The 14411-nt window shown below is 48.8% G+C and overlaps 1 protein-coding gene across 1 annotated transcript in view; it reads left to right on the forward strand.

Moving 5' to 3' along the window:
• The window catches only part of DICER1 (dicer 1, ribonuclease III), a 2611056-nt gene that overhangs the window by 2417482 nt on the left and 179163 nt on the right, over positions 1-14411 (forward strand). The window contains exons 25-26 of the mRNA XM_069637684.1: positions 3926-4088; positions 4190-4265. Coding sequence (XP_069493785.1) covers positions 3926-4088; positions 4190-4265 — 239 coding nt within the window. The remainder of the gene's footprint in view (positions 1-3925; positions 4089-4189; positions 4266-14411) is intronic.

The following is a 14411-nucleotide window of genomic DNA, read 5'->3' on the forward strand; positions in this document are numbered from 1 at the left end:
CGCAGCCATTCCGTCAGCGGGCGCAATGCCCTCCGCTTTGCCAGAGTCATCAATTCCAAGTCTTGATACAAGGGAGAGCGACATATTTTGCAAAAGGATATGGAGGCCAAGAGCTTGGCTGCAGCCATTATTCGTTCCTTAAGTGTAAACGGGTGGACCCGGGATGGCACATCAGCAGGTCTGTCCTGGTTCGAGGAGGCATGAGATTTGGTCTATTGGGTTCTGTCTAGTTCAATCTCCTGGTCCCAAGGCAATTCCAGAATGGAACAGAAGAGATCAGCCACAAAGCTGGGTAGGTCTTTGTCTGGGAATGCCGAGGAGATGCCCCTAATTCGGATATTATTCTTGCAGGAATGATTTTCCCCATCCTCCTGTTTATCCTCCAGGGCTTCACAATGGGCTTCCAAAGCCTCCAGTCGATAGGTGCACTCCGCACATCATAGGACGTCTCGCAGAGGGTATCCTCCACCTCTGAGACTCTATGCTCGATCTCAGAGACTCTTTTGTCTAATGCCAGGATTTTGTGGGAGAGTTCCTCTGTGCTTTTATGTATTTCTTTGCAAATCTCGGCCAGCAGATGACTTGGTTGACGTCTGCGTTGGCATAGCTGGGAGAGGGTCGACCACATGCACCTGGGCAGTCACTATCTCAGAGCGCTTACTCTTACCTGCGTATTGCAGCATTGTGGCGATATCCCCTTGTTTCGCAGTCTTAGGAGCTTTAGCCATGTCAGGCCTAGGGATCACTGTGCAGTCGAAACTCCTGTGCCACGCTGCCTGCACCACCAAGGGCGACAAGGAATCAGCCCGGGGTGAAGACACCCCAGTGCCAGGCCAGGCTTTCGCTTAGCAGTGGGAGATTCTGCTGCGCTGTCTTAGGGAGGCTGCAGACAAGTTGAAGGATCCAGAGGCTACCGTGCCCAGAAGCAAACCCCTCCATATATTTGCTGCAGAATCACGCACCCAGCAGGAGTATAGAGCGAGGCAAACCAAGGCCACCCCTCCAGCAGCCCCCTCTGCAAGCCTCAGAATGATGTCTGTCTTCCATGTCCACCTGGACTGCAAACGTAAGGAATAATCCAAAAGGACAGCCTGCTGCCTGCATGTCGCCCTGACTCTGCCAGTCCTCATATAGCTCAGAGCCCAAGTGCTACCAATGCACAGGAGTGGTCATGAATCCAGGTAGAGAAGTTAAGATGCTGTCCTAGGGCAGTTGGAGCCATGGATCCGGATAGTCATAACAGCAGAACCTTCGCTTGAGATCGGGTGTTTCCCATAGCCTCGGAGGCCCCTGTTCCCTGGATGCCCCCAGCCGGAATTGCCAGGATGGGGTGCAGTCCCGGGGGATTAGTACTTCACAGCAGGTGCCTGCTCCCAGTAACACAGCCCGTGTCCCCCGGAGCCTTTAACAACTCTTGTCAGGATGGTGTGCTGTGTCTGTGTGCCGCTTGAGGGTCCGTCTGAGGAGGAGCCAAGTCTGCATCAGTGAGGCCACACGCTCCATGCCGGTACCGTGAGGAAGAGGGGTAGGGAGCCACATCAAGAGTCTCGGCCCCCACAACGTTCGCTGGAACAGGCGAGTGCCCAGAGGGCCACCGCACACCCCCGACTCACCGCTTTGATGGCTGCCACCTCCAGGCCGAGAGCGCCGATTTGCCGGGGCACTGGACACCTCCTCACTGAGCCCACAGTCCAGCGCTTGCTGCAGGCTCCAGTCTCCCCTCCAGGAAAGATGCTGTGTCTGTGCCACGCTCTCCGGCACACATCACAGGCCCCCCAGCAGCGGTTTTGCGGGGACAGTGGGCTCACATCACAGAGTACACTGAAGGCGGCTCCGATATCTATCACCAGTCGGAGCCGCAGAGCTAGCACACCTCCCCCATAAAGTCCAGGGCAGCCATCTTCTCGCCTGGCCAGCCACCTTCCACCCGATTCAATCTTCAGAACGGCGGCACCATCAGAGCTGCAATTTCACCCAGCAGCGACCATAGGGCTCCGGGTCAGCATCCCTCCTAAACTGTGTAATTTAGGGTGCTGGAAGAGGGTCAAAACGTGTCTTTCCACCCTCTTGGCATCAGAGACACTTAGGCAGCCATTCTCCTGATGGCGTGCCTAGCCACACCCCTGCACCATTCCTCTTCTAAGCACAAGGGTGGGAAGGAGCGGCTCAAGATCCTGTCGACGACTCCATCTGCCGAGGCTTCGTCTTTGTTGATAACTACTTAGTCCTACAAAATCTCAGTTTCGCTGACGGTGACTCCATCAATGACCACCCTGTCAATGACCAGGCTTGCTGCCATCCCGTCGACGGCACCGTCGTCAGGCCCGTTGACGACATTGTTACTTTGGCAACAGGAGGGGCCATTACAACTGTGCTGTCCACAGTGAAGACGACGGCTATGCCACAAGTGTCTTTATCTACGGCTACCGACGATGGCACCCACAACTCTGGAAGATGCGCCTGTGCGTGAACAGGCTCCCAACATCGCCTCCTTCCCTAAAGATTCTGGGAGATTGAGGGAGCAGCTGCCCCCTACGGATTCTCACCCCAGGGTGGTGACGGTGTCCCAGGAAACCATGCAAGGGTCTGTAAGGAGGTCTACAAGAATATACACTAGCTTGAATGACAATCTCCTTCCCGAAGGTTACTATTTGGATCATAACGGAGGCCTCTGCCCCCTGTCCCAGGGGGGACCACCGAGGGCGGAGCCGGATCTGCCCTTTGATCCACATTTCACCTGGAACTGGCACCTGTGATCCCAGTCACCCGTCAGCAAGCTCCCAGGGACATGTCATTGGACATCTTGATGGCCCTCCACACCTTGATGTCAGAGATGCAGCAGACGCTACCAACTGAACTGGTCAGTAGTCCTACCAGACCTTCAGCGAGGAGTCCTCCCAGGGAGAGTTCAACATGGTCAAGGCGCTCATCAAGCCCCACCAGGTCAAGGCGGCACCCTAGCCCAGCTGAGCCGAGATGCGGCTGGCGACACTACCTCCAGCACCACCCGGAGACCGTTGATCCCGGTAACGGAGGTGCCGACACAGACCGACACAGGAACGCCCACAGCATCGGCCCATACTGATGAGTACAATGACTATGTGCCGGCTGATGGTGAGCTTCTGGGCACAAAAGAGCCTGCCAGGGCTCCGCCCCCTGACAAGGTGGGCTCCTTTCATAGCATGCTGTCAAGGTCCTCTGCGTTCAAAATTCATTCTTTTTTGTATCATTTGATAAAATCACATGTTACCGTTTTGTATGAGATTTCTTTTACACAGTTTGTATTCCGCCACACAAAAGGGCTGTGCTTAAGGATAACTTTAGCCAGCACTCCAAGTTATTTGATAGCTGCCCATTCAGTATGAATGTTTGAGTGCTTGAGTGCTTGATACGCTTCCATTGATCTGAAAGAAGGGGGCTGCCACATAGGACTAAGTAAACGTTACCCAGCCCTTTGTTATTCCTTCAACTTATCATACCATCCCCACCCTGTATATCCATGGTATTGCCTGGCCAAAATAAAGCTTCCCTCAATGACAGTTGATATGTGTTAAGGTATGTGGCCTGAGTGCAGTATGGACCACATGGGCATCTGGACTTACTTTCAAAATGAAATTTTAAATGTTCCTTTACCAATGAATATGCATTGTTCCCCTGTCATTCTGTGCGATATGAATGCAAAATGATGTAATACATTGGATATTCATTGTGTCACTTCTATGATAGGTAACTTTGCTGCTTAGTTAACTATCTTTGTGTCTTCTAAATACAATGGCCGATATCATGAAAAGAAATAGTGTGTGTGTGGGTTTCTGATATATTGATTTCTCTTGTATTTCATCAAACAATATGAAACTGTCCATAAAGTATGATTGCATTTTAGTAAATCAAGTTTAGAAAAGAATTCTTTTCTTTTAAATATCAGCTACGAAGATCAGAAGAGGACGAAGAGAAAGAAGAGGATATCGAAGTACCAAAGGCTATGGGAGACATATTTGAATCTCTTGCTGGTGCCATTTACATGGATAGTAAGATGTCTTTGGAAATGGTATGGCATGTGTATTACCCCATGATGCGACCGTTAATAGGTAAACCTTTTTCTTTGTCAGAATGCAAACCTTTTTTTTAATATTGGCAATAAATATAACTCTAATTTACTTATGCTTCCTCTCATTCCCATTTCCTACAGAGAAGTTTTCTGCAAATGTTCCCCGTTCCCCTGTTAGGGAGTTATTGGAGATGGAGCCTGAGACTGCTAAATTCAGGTATATTTGGAATCTTCATTTTGTATGTAAATATGTTTGTTTCAGCAGTTTCGGAAAGTCTAAATCAAATCTTTTTAATTTTTTTTGCGGTTCAAGGTTAAGGTCATTAGACAAATGAACTTCTTTTGTCCTATACGTTTGAACAGAATGTACACCCTGCTTAGTAATCAAGGTTTTGTAAGATGAGAATTTGGGCCCCTTCCTGCACGTCCAACCTTCCCTGACCACTCAACCCACCCCAGCTGCCCTATTAACCCCTGATAGTTTGGTTTGATGAACCAGGTCTGTGGCCCTCAATGAGAAAAATATTGCATTTGGGAGCCTCACACTCATTGTTTGCCACAGCGCTGAGGTAAGGATGCATCATTTTACTTTGGGCCTGCTAGCTCTTACTTAATTTGCTGTGATGCCCCATCCTGCTCCATCCCTCCTTCACAGATCGACCCAGCCCATTTCAGAATACCTGAGTGTGCCCAGATTGGTGAGCTGTGTTGCATTCCCCTTACCTTCACTTTAGGCCTTCCAGGGCAGTCTTACCCAGGCAATCGGGAAAGTGTATGGGTGATACCCGTTTGCTTGGGGCCCACGCGCTCTCCTGGTCCAGTAGAGAGGCAAAATATCAGGTAAGGGACGATGCTGTAGCATGATGCTTTACCAGTTAACAGTTGCACTGTTAGAGAATGTCTTGCATAGCCAGATTCCTCTGTTGCATAATCACATTCAGGGCCAGTCACCCCAGGCAGGAAGTATCGGAATGCGCCCCTCCTCCCTGACAGGCTCACGTCACTCCCAAACTACACCTCTGTTGTGCGACAAAACCCCTCCTCAATATGAATAAATAATTGCTATATAAATGAAGCTAGTTTCATTACATTGTAATTCAAGTACTTTACAGAAGAATTCTAATTTGAAAACACAGCTGTTGCTACCCAAGTAAATGTTTTTTCTGTCACCTGCTCTTAGGGAAGGCCGTGCCTGAATGCAGTTTCAAACTGTCTGTACTGGCACGCTGCCAGGTCTGAGGGCCACTGCTATCTATCCATGGGCACCAAGATTATCTGGGGTAAATCTTGGGGACAAGGGCTGCCTTTGCAAGCTCGGTGGCCACTGGCTAAACCAGTATCAACGGGCCAATGCAGGCACCACTACTTGTGGGTACAGCACTTTTGGCGCCAAACCTGTCTTCAGGGGCTCAAATTGGCCTATTGGTCAATAAATGCCCAAAAGCGCTGGCTTAGCATCTTACTGTTGGGCAGTTTTTTGGGGGGCCAAAACGGGTCTGTTTAAATATACTTTAAAATGCACAATATGTCACAACGCCCCCCTAGGTAAATAGCACTCCAAAAGTCTGTCCCCTAAAGTATCTAAAAGAAATGTGCGATTGTGGCTCACTTTTCATCGGCGCCCGGACCATTTAAATCCTGTCCCCACCCAACCCGGCCTGCGCGGTCTTATTTTCCTTGGCTCGTTGTAGAGTGGGTACAGTTGGTAACTTAGAAGAACCCCCACTACGACCACCAACCCCCATGATGAAAACCCAGCTATGTATAGCAGCAACACAAAGAGGACAGGGGGATGAGTGGGGAAGAAAGAAGGAAAGAAACAAACAAACAAACAAAGAACAGCCAAGGGACGTGGAATAAGAGAGAACGCGATGATATTCTGGACTAGCAGCAACACAATGCAACAGCGTGCGGTGCGGAACAGAAACAACAACTGGTGCAATCAGAGTAGAAACATTTTTATACAATTATCTGTGCCTGCGAAAAATCTGCCTGCCCTTTCACACCTTTTTTGCAGCATCTCAGACAGATGCCCCTTCCTCCCCCAAGTACCTTACAGTAACTGTTACCTCACAAACTGCCATACCAAAGACCCCCGCCCAAGGCTCCCTCATGCTTGAGCATAATCAAGCGGAGTTGACTGGCATGTTGGCAGAGTGTGAGGTGTGAATATCAAGAGGAGGCTCAGTTTGTTGAGTGTGAGTCGATTCTTGGTATACCGCATGGGTAGAGTAGTGTGAGGTGGGTGATAGCGGTGAGAGGCACATAGTCCCCGCAGGGTGATAGTGTTGAGGAACTAGACTTGCTTACAGGGAACCACTTGAGAGATATTATTGTTATCGACAGAGTTGGCGTTGTACTCGTCATCATTGCAACCAATAAATCGGTGACAATTTCATGAGATTTTGCCACAGGTTGAGTACTTGGTATGGTGTTGACGTGCCAATAAGCCGGTCGGCCAGTCACTCTTCGAAACTAACCTTCATGATATGCGGGGCAACGTGATGGGACTAGGGCTAAGCATACGAAAGTTTAGGGTGCAGAGGACCCCAGACTGGTGTGCAGTATGGCTGAACCTGTTTCTGGAGCTTTTACACACTTTCTTTTCTGAATGTGCTTAGGGGCTGGTCTGCAGTCTCACTGGCATTTCTGTATATCGTTTTATTGTGTATTAAATGTGTCCACCTCTGGTTTGCCAAAAATCTAATCACTCGTTATGTTTTCAAGGTGGGGGTCAGCTCTCCATACATTGGATGCATATCTTTTACTACAAACAGCACAATATTGCCGAAAAAGCGCAGTTATTTTTTTCCATGCCAATCCATTCTGATGTTCACAGAATGCATGCAATAAGAGCCTATGTCTCGGGAGGAGGGGCAAAGTGCTCCCCTTGGAAGCAAAATGACACAGAGCAAACACAGGTTTGATCCCTGCATCGGTGCTTAGAAACCTCTGGGTATTTAAGCACGTTATAAATAACCTATTGTATCATATGTAATATGACATGTACACAATAGCTTATGCTTCAGGACTGCATAACGCCTCTCCACCATCAGAAATTAAATGTATGTGATATTACACAATGCACTAGTGCATATAGTCCATGGGCGACAGAGCGGAGGAGGTGATAGTAAAGCGAATAAAAGAAGGGAATTTAAAGGAAAATAAATAGGAGTCGTGGAGATGGAAAGAGAAAGTGGGCCGGAGAGGAAATCACAGTACGGAAAGAAAATGCGGGTGTCTGCAGTCCGTGACCATCAGTCACCGTGCACCCCCCTCCGATCAATGCTTTCTACCTTTCCCTCCTGCCACTGTTCAACTTAATGACCGCTGGGCGCTGGGAAAGTAGGTTAGCCTGCCCGCTCGCCTCCCTGCCCGCCCCGCCCCAAACACTTACCTGCACGCACAGTTGCACCGCACGCTGCACGGTCCACTCATCTTTTGCAAAAAGAGGGGTTTTCAACTCTGTCGCCAAGGCCAGCAGCCCCCAATCTGTGTCAGAGTAGCAGTGCACTTCTGTGTGCGAGCGCATGGCCTGGAGGAGGGCACGTGCGCCCATGGGCCTGGCTGGCGCCAATGGCGCCACCCGGGAAGTCAATAAAGCAACAAATGTTGCCAATTGGCCTGTTAATTGCTGCCCTACCTGAGGGACGAGGCTGCCTGCCGCCCACTGCAGTGTGGAATACGAATGTACGTTAACAACACATTAAAATGATGCATCATTAGGCAGTTTTAGGCTGCCTAATGGTGCATAATTTTAATGTGTTGTTAACTTACGTTTGTATTCCTAGGCTCGCTGGCTTTGGCTGGTGCGTGCGATCTGGCCCAGTGGCTTTGCACTGGCTTAAGGCTCAGGCGAGCGCCCTCTAGAGGCTGACTGACGTCAGGCAGCCGCCTGAGCTGCCTGACACAAAGACCGGCCCTGATCACATTATTAGTTTCATAGAATTATTTTGTGTAGTGTGAATTACTTGCTGCACAATCAAACTTACTGCTACGTCCCATTCATTTTCCTCCATATTCATGGGAGTCTGTCACAGAAGGGATTACACGGGAGCCTTTTTGCACTACAAATGTGAGCCTTTTAATTGAAAGAGTACACAATGGCTTGGCGGAATAAAGCATTCCCTGCCCATGCAGAATTCATCTACCAACTACGTCTGTCAGACATTTATACTGCTTGACTGAACTGGACGCCTTCTCACCAGCTCCAGCATGTTTCTTTTTTGGTTTCCTCAGCTTTAGCTATTTTTTTCATGAATCATGCCAGCTACTGACTCACCGCCACATCTTGCAGAATGTCGGTGATAACAAGCTTTGTCACCATCTCCTCCTGTAAGCAGGAGTTCCTACTGTGATGCCATCCGGTCCCGTGCTCTGGGTCATCGACTTAGTCACTGGAAGGGCTTGTCCAGCGACTCTCCTCCATGTTGCATGTGTCTGTTTGTGGAGGCACATTTTAGATCATCTCCAGGCTCACCCACGGCATGTACCCTTTTTCCCGAGGCACCTCGCTGCAGCAATTGCTTCCTGGAAGTTGTCCCTGGTCAGAAGGGGTCCTCCCAATCCTCCTAGACCCATGATGGTGGCTGCAATGCCCAAAAGGCTTTCGACAGTGCTTGCACCAAGTGCTCTCCTGGCCTATAACCGGACTTTGTCCCAAGGGAGCTGCCACAGATTTCCCCCCTTCTCACCTGTCTATGTTGCCTGATGTCCTCTTTAGGGTGGAGTCTTCTTTCTTATGGTTCGGGACTTAAATAAGCCCGCTCGGCCGTCCTCGGCTTCCAGATTACGTTCTGCTTCGATGTCCAGGATCACGGGAAACTCCTGGAATATTCAAGAAGGAGTAGGGGGGCAAGCGGAAGCGACGCAGGGATTCCGGGAAGTTAGGAAAGAGGGAAGAAGTCGGGAGAAGGGAATCCAGGGGCCAGGGGATAGCAATTAGCACTAGAGAAGGTTCAGAGCACACGTCCGATCACAGCTAGTAGCAGCGTTGAGACACGCGGGGCCACAGGGGTGTGGCTTCTTTATAGAGGACGCTGTGTAGAACGTGAAGGCTGGCGAGCAGCGTTCTGATCTTGCCGCCATGTTGGTAGTATTATGGAGTGTAAGGCCCGACTTGTCAGGGACCAGGAGGCCCAGAAGGGGCGAGTCCGATGGTTCATGACAGCATGCCTCCTCCGGAAACTCGTTCCACCGGGTTTGCCCGGGTGTATGAGATGGAACCTTCTGAGTAACCTGGGGGTATTTACATTTGAGATAGGTTCCCAAGTGCGTTCACTGGGGGGATATCCTTTCCATTCCACCAGATACTGGAGTTTGCCACGTCTATAACTAGAATCGCAAATCCTGGAGACCTCATACTCCAGTTGCTCATTGATGAGTACTGGTTTGGGCCGAAGGTTAGTTCGAGAAGTCTGAAAATATGGCTTCATTAAGGACGTGTGAAAGACTGGGTGGGTTTTCTTGCAGGAGTCTGGAAGCTTGAGTCGGTAGGCCACTGGGTTGATGATTTCCTTTATAAGGAATGGCCCATAATATAGAGGAGCCAATTTATTTGGTCGCAAATGCCGTGGTAGCAGTTTCAAGGACAGCCAAACCTTATCCCCTATTGTGTAGGAGGGGCTTGGTCTTCGTTTGGAGTCCGCATACAGTTTGGTCTGGGTCCTGGCCTTTTCTAATTGTTCTTTGGCTTCTCTTTGAACATTAATGAGCATTTCTATCCAGGAATCGACTGTTGGAACTGGTGTAGGATGAGGAAGGATAGAAGGTTGAACCGAAGGGTGGAATCCTTGGCTACAGAAAAAAGGACTGGTCTTAATAGCAGAGTGGTAAGAATTATTATAGGCAAATTCAGCCACTGGTATTAAAAGGGACCAATCGTCCTGGACCTTGGTAGCGAAGCAACTGAGGTATTGTTCCAAGGTTTGGTTTACGCGCTCTGTGGCTCCGTTAGTTTGGGGATGATATCCTGATGAAAGAGCGCGTTGGATTCCTAGTATTTGGCAAAGATGTTTCCAGAACTGAGAAATGTATTGGGGCCCTCTGTCTGATATGATCTTGGAAGGAATGCCATGCAGCCGGAATATATGTTCCAGGAAAATTCCAGCAAGTTCTGAGGAGGATGGCAGTTTAAACAGAGGTGTATAATGGGCCACATGGGTGAACAAATCAATGGTGACCATGATGGTTGTGTATCCCCTGGAAGGTGGTAATTCCACAATGAAGTCTGTTGCTATGAATTCCCAAGGCCTTGTTGGAAGTGGAGGTTGCTGGAATAGACCCGCTGGTCTCTTGTTGTCATGTTTGTTTTGATTACAGACAGGATATACCTTTGTACATCAGCTTTCACGCCAGGCCACCAAAATTGCCTTTGTATTGATCGGAGGGTATTGGTAATACCACGATGCCCGGAGTAAAGAGTATCGTGACAGAGATTTATTATCCTTTGCTGTAGATTTTGTGTTGGGATGACCAAGGCATTGTCTTTGAACAAGTATCCATTTTTGGTTTTCAGTTTCCACTGGTTCTTGTCTGAGATATCTTTCCAGAGTTCCGAGGATTGAGTCTGAATGCGGACTTCATCAAGGAGGCTGGTCGCCTGGGCTACAATTATTGTGTGGGGAAACATCTTGGGAAATGTTCGGTCATCAGGAGGTTCATAGTCAGGGCGCCGAGACAAGGCGTCAGCAATTGCGTTTTGTGTTCCCGGAACATGGTGAATCTGGAACTGGTATGGGCAAAGAAGAACGCCCAAAGGGCCTGACGGCTGTTCCTGCATTCCAGGGCCTGTAACACTTGGAGATTTCGATGGTCCGTCCGGACCTGGACAGGATATTTAGCTCCTAGAAGTAAATGACGCCACTCAGTGACGGCTTGACGGATAGCTAGAAGTTCCTTTTCTAAGACTGAGTAATGAGTTTCACTGGAGGTCAATGTCCGTGAAAGATAGGCAATAGGATCTTCTAGCCCGTCATCGAGTTCCTGTTTCAGAACTGCTCCGATGGCATAGTTAGAGGCATCTGTTTCCACTAGGAATGGTCGTTTTATATCAGGTTGAACCAGGATGGGGGCTTGTGTAAATTCTGTTTTCAGGCGTTGGAAGACCTTCTCCTGGGCTGGGGTCCAATGATAGGGATTATCTTTCTTCAACAAGGAGATGATCGGTTGAACAATCTCAGAGAAGGATGGTATAAACTTCCGATAGAAATTGGCCAAGCCCAGGAAAGATTGGATCTGTTTTACGGAGGTCGGAGTTGGCCAGGATAGTATGGCCTTAACCTTGGATTGATCCATGCCTATGCCATCTTGGCTAAGGACAAATCCTAGATAGTGAACAGTGGAAACATGAAAAAGACATTTCTCGGGTTTTGCTAGAAGCTTGTGTTCACGTAGCCGTTGTAACACTGATTTAACATGTTCTTCATGCGTGAGAGGATCCTTAGAGAATATCAAAATATCGTCCACGTAGACGATGACGAAAAGAAACCGCATATCCGAAAACACCCGGTCCATAAAACGTTGGAAGATTGCCGGTGCATTAGAGAGTCCAAAGGGCATGACCAAGTATTCGTAATGAACAAAGGGTGTTCTGAAGGCTGTCTTCCATTCGTCACCTTCTCTAATACGAATCAAGTGTTAAGCACCCCTGAGATCCAATTTGGTGAATATTACGGCTCCTCTTATGGCTTTCAGGATATCTGAAATCAAGGGTAATGGATAACAATCCTTAAGGGTGCACTGATTAAGACCTCGATAATCAAGACAAGGTCTGAGTTCCTTGGTGTCTTTTTTAGGAACAAAAAATAATGAGGCTCCAGCCGGAGACTTGGATGGGCGTATGGTGCAATTTTTTAGGTTAGTATCTAGGTATTCACGAAGGGCCTTTTTCTCTGGTTCAGACAGAATAAACATCCTTCCAAAGGGAATCACGGCTGAAGGTTCGGTTTCAATAGCACAGTCCTCTGGCCTATGGGGTGGTAGGGCTTGGACAATAGCAGAAGAGAACAAATCGGCGTATTCCTGGTAGGTTTTAGGAACTTGGATGATGTTGGAGACCATAAGAGGATCTTGCTGAGTGTTTGAACGTTCTTCTGGTGTTGTCGGTGAAGGATCCTGGAGCAGACAATGGGACATGCAAAGTTCGTAACCTAGGAACAGGGAACCAGCTGTCCAACTGATGTATGGGTTGTGTTTTTGTAGCCAGGGCATTCCCAATACCATTGGGTAATGGGCAGATTTTATGATGTCAAACTGTATCCTTTCTCGTGATGGTTTATAACAAGCTCAATTTCCTTAGCCTGAAGGGATATGGGTCCAGAAGAAAGAGGTCTTCCATCAATTGCTTCTATAGGTTGCAGGACGTTCCGGGATTCGTAAGGAATATGATGTTTAAGGACCCATTCCTGATCTATGAATATTCCCATGGCCCCACAGTCCACTAGTGCCAGAATGGGGTAGGATTCCTTCTTGGATGACGATAGAAAAGCCTGTAAGACTACCAGGGAGTTTTGTCCAGGAGAGTTCAAGGATGGTATAGATGTGGAGCCTGCATCTCTCTCCCGAAACTGAGCTCCATCTAGGATCAGAAGCTGGCGTTTCCCGAACGCCGTGGAGGGGCTAAGGGACATTCTCTGACTAAATGCTTGTCCGAGGCACAGTACATGCATATGCATAAGCCAGTATGGATCCTTCTCAGCCTTTCTTGGGGGGATATGGGTCCACGGAAGGCCCCTAGCTGCATGGGTTCGGGATCATTTGTAGGAACAGGAGAATCTTCAGATTTTGAAGGGCCCACAAGAGGATTTTTTTGGATGGTTGACTTGGTCTTCCTTTTCTCTGCCCTTCTTTCCTGGATGCGGAAGTCAATCTGTAGAGCATGATCCATAAGTGCTTGGTAAGAACTAGGACGTGCTACTCTAGCTAATTCATCCTTAACATCTTCATTTAGCCCTCTTCGAAAGAGGGTGAAGCAAGCTTCAGAAGGCCAACTCACTTGTTTAGCCAATTGTTTGAATCGAGTTACGTAGGTGAGCATGTCCTGAGAGCCTTGCTGGAAATCGAGTAAACGCTCTTGAGCACTAAAGACCTGTTCTGGGCGGTCAAACATAGTCTTTAGTGCTTGAATGAATCCATCATAATCATCCAAAAGGGAATCTCTGGTGTTAACTAATGGTGTGGCCCAGGCTAAGGCATTCCCAGAGAGGTGAGAAATAATAAAGCCCACTTTAGCCCTGGGGGTGGAAAAATAATAAGGTTTAAAGGTAAAGTGGACCAAACAAGAATCCAGGAATCCTCTGAGGGTTTTTGCACAGCCCTCATATTTGTCAACAATGCCGCCCAATAGCATGCTGTCCTTTGAGGCAGAGTCACGTGAAAGTACCAATTGTTTCAGCGCGGCGTTCTCCGCTTTCAACTTCTGTACTTCGGTCGATAGTTCTTGCATGCCACGCATAAGATCCTGGATGGCCGCCTCCATGTCTGCATCGACTTCGGTCAGGTGTCATCTCAATCTGTCACAGGTTCCCCTCTTCTCACCTGTCTATGTTGCCTGATGTCCTCTTTAGGTGGAGTCTTCTTTCGTATCGTTCGGGACTTAAATAAGCCCGCTCGGCTGTCCTCGGCTTCCAGATTACGTTTAGCTTCGATGTCCAGGATCACGGGAAACTCCGGGAATATTCAAGAAGGAGTAGGGGGGCAAGCGGAAGCGACATAGGGATTCCGGGAAGTTAGGAAAGAGGGAAGAAGTCGGGAGAAGGGAATCCAGGGGCCAGGGGATAGCAAGTACCACTAGAGAAGGTTCGGAGCACACGTCCGATCACAGCTAGTAGCAGCGTTGAGACGCGCGGGGCTGCGGGGTGTGGCTTCTTTATAGAGGACGTGCGTAGAACGTGAAGACTGGCGAGCAACGTTCTGATCTTGCCGCCATATTGGTAGTATTATGGAGTGTAAGGCCCGACATGTCAGGGACCAGGAGGCCCAGAAGGGGCGAGTTCGATGGTTCATGACAGGAGCAGGGACTGCCGGAGACTGTCTCTGAGGGTACGGAGATCTTATTACCGGAGGTTCTGTTAACCTTTGGTAGTGGGCTAACACCCGAGGTTCTGCAGAGACCTATTATTTTAGGATTGATGCCAGAGAAGAAGGGCCCCTGTGTCCCGCACAGATCAGGCCAATAAGTCTTTCACATAATAGCCTACCAACTGCCAAAGAAAATGCCTGCCAAGGAACATGATGCACCACCTCAACCCTTCTCACATGTGTCCCGGATGCCAATCAGCCTTGCCAACATGAGTGTACCCGTGCTTGCTTGCTACAAGGTCCACTTCAAGAGGACTTAAATCCCAGAGCTATTTACTCCAAC

The sequence above is a fragment of the Ambystoma mexicanum genome, chromosome 14 (genome assembly GCF_040938575.1).
Source record: "Ambystoma mexicanum isolate Mex_15411 chromosome 14, UKY_AmexF1_1, whole genome shotgun sequence".
Taxonomy (NCBI): Eukaryota; Metazoa; Chordata; class Amphibia; order Caudata; family Ambystomatidae; genus Ambystoma; species Ambystoma mexicanum.